This window comes from Capsicum annuum, chromosome 2, assembly GCF_002878395.1.
Source record: "Capsicum annuum cultivar UCD-10X-F1 chromosome 2, UCD10Xv1.1, whole genome shotgun sequence".
Classification (NCBI taxonomy): domain Eukaryota; kingdom Viridiplantae; phylum Streptophyta; class Magnoliopsida; order Solanales; family Solanaceae; genus Capsicum; species Capsicum annuum.
In genome coordinates this window covers 134,744,791-134,751,706 of record NC_061112.1, presented here as the reverse complement: position 1 = coordinate 134,751,706, position 6,916 = coordinate 134,744,791, and the positions used below count along the sequence as shown (strand labels likewise).

General features: G+C 40.4%; 1 protein-coding gene across 1 annotated transcript; it reads right to left on the bottom strand.

Annotated features, from left to right (window-relative positions):
* Positions 1 to 1,447: 1,447 nt before the first annotated feature.
* On the bottom strand, positions 1,448 to 6,453 carry LOC124896035 (the record flags this gene model as incomplete). Its single annotated transcript, XM_047407071.1, is given in 8 exon segments — positions 1,448 to 1,864; positions 1,973 to 2,299; positions 2,301 to 2,335; positions 2,437 to 3,082; positions 3,158 to 4,640; positions 4,773 to 4,907; positions 5,078 to 5,840; positions 6,030 to 6,453. Coding segments are annotated over 8 exon segments (4,230 nt in total), but the record flags the coding sequence as incomplete, so codon positions are not given.
* Positions 6,454 to 6,916: the final 463 nt, after the last annotated feature.

Sequence of the window (6,916 nt, the reverse complement as noted above, 5' to 3'; positions counted from 1 at the left end):
ACACTCGCCCTGTCTTGCCGCATCATTGACCCGGACCCATATTGAGGGAAATGAGCTCTGACTCAAACAACGGGTTTCCATTTTACCATGCCCCTGAGGTGCACTCTTTTCCCAAATCTGAATGTTTTCTATGAATCCAATAGCCTGTCGGTTGATAGACTTCCTTTGCTTCATGTTGAATTACGATCATATTTCTTCTTGTGCTGTTCCTTGGCTTTTCCTCATATAATTGGAAAGACTGGTAGTAAATTTTGAAATCCTTTCTCGCTTGTTTTGACACAGAATTGACTTAAAATGTAAAGAAATGATGGGGACTTTTATTTTTGATAAATGACATAAAAAGACAAAAAGCATGAATAGGTAAATTAAAGAAAAGGGCAATGTCCCATATTCAAAAAGAAAACTTATCTGAATATAACAACCAACTCCAATGAGTATGACATGCATTTTGGATTGAGCTGCCTGATCTTTCTATCCAAAATTCCCATTTGTTGTTGAGTTCATGCCTTTGCTGCTGAGCCGCTACTTCAAATCCATTGGACTCATACATCACATTTGACTGACGACATCTTAAAAGACTTTTGCCAACAAATCTCTTTCTTTTCCCTTTTCGCTTTTCTCTTGAACTCTCCATCGCCTTACGGTGCCCGTGAGGGTTTTCACCAATAAGACTCTCTCATTGTTATTTCTCTCAACTCACCATCGCCTTATGGTGCCTGCAAAGGTTTTCACCAATAAGACTCTCTCATTTTCATTTTCTCTCAACTCACCATTCATTTTCTCTCAAATCACCATCGCCTTATGGTGCCTGCAAAGGTTTTCACCAATAAGACTCTCTCATTTTTATTTCTTTCCTGATTTCTTATGCTGAGGGAGACAAGCGGTACTTCACACTGTATCATCATATCCATTGCATGCTTAGCCTTAACATTATCAAAAATTGATCCGAAGGGCTTTATTTGGTTGTAACTTGGTTTTTGGTTAAGGTTAGAAAAGATGGTAAGAGGCTCAAACGATACTTGAAGTGGGGGTGGGACTTACAACTTTTGGAATCGACTCAAACAACTCATTAACTTATGCCCCAGTTTTGTTGACTGGGTGAATCTTAGATCTTTATTTGGTTGGACCGAGCCCGAAATTGGGCAGCCTACGTATCTCACTCCCGAGAGAGGAGAATCAGGTCAGACGTAGTTCTATCAGCTTGTTCTTTGTTTTGATTGATTTTTTTTTGAACTCTTTCTTTTATTCTTATTTTCTCGACATTTATTTTTGACTCTATTTTGATTCCAAAAGAGGGATATGAAAGAGAAAAAAAAATAAAACGAAGCTCAAATGGGTAAACAAGGGATGACACAATGTTTGGATAGAAGAATAAAATGTCTTCATCATATCAATCTTCAAAAATGCAAGTACTAAACATGCAATAAACTCAACAAAGGATCAAATATCATACATAGTATCTTTTGACCGCATCAGCATTGATAGCCATTTCTGCCATTTTGCCTTCAATATCTGTCAAATATAAGGCTCCATTGGGCAACACTTTCTTCACAACGAAGGGACCTTGCCAGTTAGGGGAGAACTTGCCTTTCGCTTCACCCTGGTGAGGAAGGATACGCCTCAATACCAACTGACCAACTTCAAAATTCCTGGGACGGACCTTTTTGTTATACGCTCGAGCCATCCTCCTCTGATACAGCTGGTCATGACACACAGACGTTAGCCTTTTTTTCTCAATCAAACTTAAATGTTCCAGCCGGGTTTTTACCCATTCATCATCATCAATCTCTGCTTCTACAATGACTCGAAGAGAGGGAATTTCAACTTCTGCAGGGATGACCACTTCTGTCCCATACACTAATAAATATGGAGTTGCCCCTGTTGAAGTGCGAACAGTGGTGCGATAACCTAGCAATGGAAACGACAACTTTTCATGCCACTGTCTAGACCCTTGTACCATTTTTCGCAGTATCTTTTTTATATTCTTATTGGCGGCTTCTACAGCACCATTGGCCTTTTGGCGATATGGAGTAGAATTTCGATGCGCGATCTTAAAATGTTGACATACTTCTTGCATCAAATGACTATTGAGATTGGCAGCATTGTCTGTAATGATCATCTTAGGAATTCCAAATCTACAAATGATATTGGCATGAATAAAATCTACTACCGCTTTCTTTGTCACTAACTTGAAAGTTACTGCTTCTACCCACTTTGTGAAGTAGTCAATGGCTACCAAAATGAATCTATGCCCATTTGATGTCTTCGGTTCAATCGGTCCAATCACATCCATTCCCCAAGCCACGAACGGCCATAACGCAGCCATTGCATGTAACTCAACAGGAGGAGAACGTATCAGATCACTGTGTACCTGACATTGATGACACTTTCGAACAAATTGAATAGAATCTCTTTCCATAGTAAGCCAGTAATAACCTGCCCGAAGAATCTTCTTTGACAAGACATGACTGTTCATATGAGACCCGCATACTCCAGAATGTATTTCAACCATGATTGCTGAGGCTTCTTTTGCGTCTACATACCTTAAAAGTCCCAGATCTGGGGTTCTCTTATATAAGATTCCCCCACTTAGGAAAAATCCGCTAGCCAAACGCCTAATAGCCCTCTTTTGATCGTTGGTGGCATATGATGGGTATTCTCCTGACTGAATGTACCACTTGATATCTAAGAACCAAGGTTCTCCATCGAGCTCTTCTTCAACTGCATTATAGTAAACATGCTAATCATGACTCTGTATATGCACTGGATCGATATAAGTTTTATCAGGATGTTGGAGCATTGAAGACAGAGTGGCTAAAGTATCAGCAATTTCATTATGAATCCTTGGAATATGGCTAAATTTCACTAACACAAACCGTTGACATAGCTCCTGCAAGCATTGTCGATACGGGATGAGCTTCAAATCTCGCTTCTCCCAATTGCCTTGAATTTGATGGATGAGCAAATCCGAATCTCCCAACACCAATAATTCTTGGACTCCCATATCAATAGCTAACCTCAAACCAAGAATGCAGACTTCATGCTCTGCCATATTGTTAGTACAGTAGAATCGAAGTTGTGCTGTTACCAAAAAATGTTGTCCCGATTCAGAGATAAGAACCGAACCTATTCCAACTCCTTTCATATTGACAGCTCCATCGAAGAATAACCTCCAACCTGGATCAGCATCTATAACAACTTCATCGATACACGACACTTCTTCGTCAGGAAAATATGTCTTTAATGGCTCGTACTCTTCATCGATGGTATTCTCAGCAAGATGATCTGCCAAGGCTTGGGCTTTCATGGCGGTTCGAGTCACATATACAATGTCAAATTCGGTAAGCAATATTTGCCACTTTGCCAATCGACCCGTTGGCATAGGCTTCTGAAAGATATACTTCAAAGGATCCATGCGGGAGATGAGATAAGTAGTATAGGATGAGAGATAGTGCTTCAACTTCTGTGCTACCCAAGTTAGGGCACAACACGTCTTTTCAAGAAGAGTATACCTGGCCTCATATGCGGTGAACTTCTTGCTAAGATAATAAATAGCCTGCTTCTTTTTGCCTGTGACATCATGTTGACCCAGGACACAACCGAAGGAATCGTCCATGAATGATAAATATAAGATCAAAGGCCTACCAGGCTCTGGGGGTACCAGCACGGGCGGATTGGACAAATATCTTTTGATTCGATTAAATGCTTCCTGACATTCTTCAGTCCATTTTACCGCAGCACTCTTTTTCAGCAACTTGAATATGGGCTCACAAGTGGTCGTGAGTTGAGCAATAAACCTGCTAATGTAGTTCAGTTTACCAAGCAAACTCATCACCTTCGTTCTATTCTTGGGCGGGGGCAAATCCTGAATGGCTTTGATTTTCGAGGGATCCAATTCAATTCCCCGACGGCTGACTACAAACCCCAACAGATTTCCAGATGGAACTCCAAATACACATTTTACCGGGTTGAGTTTGAGATTATACCTGCGAAACCTTTCAAAGAACTTTCTTAAATCTTTAACATGGTCGGCCTGACTTTTTGACTTAATAATCACATCATCCACGTAGACCTCAATCTCCTTATGCATCATATCATGAAACATAGTGGTCATGGCTCTCATGTACGTTGCTCCAGCATTCTTTAAACCGAACGGCATCACTCGATAACAATAAGTTCCCCATGGTGTGATAAAAGATGTCTTCTCCGCATCTTCATCATCCATAATGATCTGGTGATATCCGGCATAGCAATCCACAAAAGAAGCGACCTCGTGTTTAGCACAATTGTCTAACAAAATATGAATGTTGGGTAGTGGAAAATCATTTTTTGGACTGGCTTTGTTCAAATCACGGTAATCAACACACACTCGAATTTTGCCATCTTTCTTTGGTACGGGAACAATATTGGATAACCACATGGGATGGCGAGCCACTCGAATTACTTTGGCTTCAAGTTGTTTCATGATTTCCTCTTTGATTTTAATACTTACATCTGTTTTAAACTTTCTCAACTTCTATTTGACGGGAGGGAATGCGGGATCAGTTGGCAATTTGTGAGCCACTAATTCAGTGCTTAAACCAGGCATATCATCATAAGACCATGCAAAAACATCCTTATAATCAATTAATGCTTGAATCATTCCATCTTTTAGCTGTGGCAAAACATGTACACTGATTTTAGTTTCCCTAATATCTTCTTGATCCCCTAGATTTATTGGCTCAGTCTCATTCAAATTAGGATTTGGTTTGTCTTCAAACTGTTCCAACTCTTTGCTTATTTCTTCTAGTGTTTTTTCTTCATCATATTTCCCATCCTGCTTCATTACATCCTGATTAGTTTGGATTTTAAGATCTGGCTGAAAATTCCGCATGCATGTCATGTCATTAGAATCAGCATAAAGAGAACTATGTAAAAAAAAAATATATTAGACACGAAACAAAAGAGACATTGCATTTTATTAAATAAAAGATAGAAAGGTTTAAACATAGATACCAACATAACATAAACAAACTAAAATCCAAATTACAACCCTGAAATAACTCGGATAAACAGAAAGAAAAACAAAATAAACTACCAAAACTCCCTCCTGACGGGGAGAGGAGTGACTTCCCAATTATTGAGCCGGACAGCTGGAGCTATGAATTGCGCGTCTGCCATACTGGTACCTTCTCCTGCTTCGACCATATCAACTTCAATAAAAAGGTTCTGGAAGTCATCAACCAATTCAACTTCAAATTCCACATGCTTCGTGACACCGCTCTTAACAAATGACTCACTGAGTAGTGGAATTGGGCGAGGGAGTGACCATGTTTCCTTTTTCCTTCCCTTGGCTTTCTTCAGATCTTCAGCTGTAGGCTCAAATCCCAGACCAAACGTGCTCACGTTCTCACTCAGATATATGGGATGAACTATACCGTGCAGAGATGCTCCCAAACCTTTTCCTGGCTCAAATCCGTATTTCCAAAGTTCACTCACCATCATGATAGAAGCAGAAGACAATTGTGGTCCCAGTATAGCCTGCCATTCAGGGATACGACTCACTGGCACTGTATCAAAAATTTGATAGACGAATGTCTCTTCTACGTTATTTGCTTCAATAAGAGACAAGGGAGAATCTTCGTAGGCTGACAAATCTCCTTCACCATGAATAACTACTTCTTGCCTGTCATGCTCAAACTTAATCATCTGGTGCAGCGTAGATGCAACCGCCTTGGCCTTGTGGATCCATGGCCTTCCCAACAACAGATTATAAGAGGATTCTACATTCAATACTTGAAACTCTATGGCGAACTCATCAGGACCTATGGTCAACATTAGTTCTATTTCGCCAATGAAATTTGATTTTGCACCATCGAAAGCCCTAACACATACATTGTTGGGCCTGATCCTGTCAGCACCAATATTCAACTTTTGCAAAGTAAAAATAGGGCAAATATTTGCACTTGAAACTCCATCAATCATAACATGAGTGATGTAGAAATCTTCACACTTCACTGTAATGTAAAGGCCCCGGTTATGCCCTGTACCTTCATCAGGCAATTCATCATCCGAAAAGCTGATCCGATTGACCTCAAAGATTTTTCCAACCATTTTCTCAAGATGGTTGATTGTAACCTCCCTTGGGACATATGCTTCATTTAACACCTTCAATAAAACATCACGATGCTCCTTGGAGTGCAACAACAAAGATAAAAGGGAAATTTGAGCAGGGGTTTTCTTCAGCTGGTCTAATATTGAATACTCTGGCAATTTCATCTTTTTCAAAAATTCTTTGGCTTCTTCTTCAGTGATAGGCTTTTTGATAGACGACGGTCCACTCAACGTTGGCTTGGATTTTCTTAAGCTTTCAGGCACGAAGCATCTTCCTGACCTAGTCATACCCCCTACCTCATCTACATCTTCAATAACTTCTTTCCCGTGATAGGTCATCACAGTCCGCCCATAATTCCAGGGAACTCTTTTCATATCAACTATCAGAGGTTGGGTCACCGGTTTGAGGACAATAGGCGCTTCCAGCGCTCCTTTCACCTCCAAGATGGGCTGACTCAGAGCTCCCACCACTGTCAACTTAGGTTTATCCTGGCTTAAATCAACATACCTTCTGGCATCTTGTACTGTGATCAGGGGTTTCTTTGTGTTTTCTAGGGCTTTATCTTCTCTCATTCCTTTCTGGCTCAATGACATTGCTTTCAAAGACTCCGCTACATTCATCGATTTCTCCTCAATGGTCTGTATCTTGACAATAGGCTTATAACCTTTCGAAGACTTTTTCCTATCATATATCAATTCTAACATATTGGCTTCAGCATGGGTTGGCAGCGGATTCTGGTTAATGTTTGGACCCTCCGGGGCCTGGACCAGCATCTGATTTGTGTCAATTAAATCTTGGATAGCCCTCTTTAAATGCCAGCAT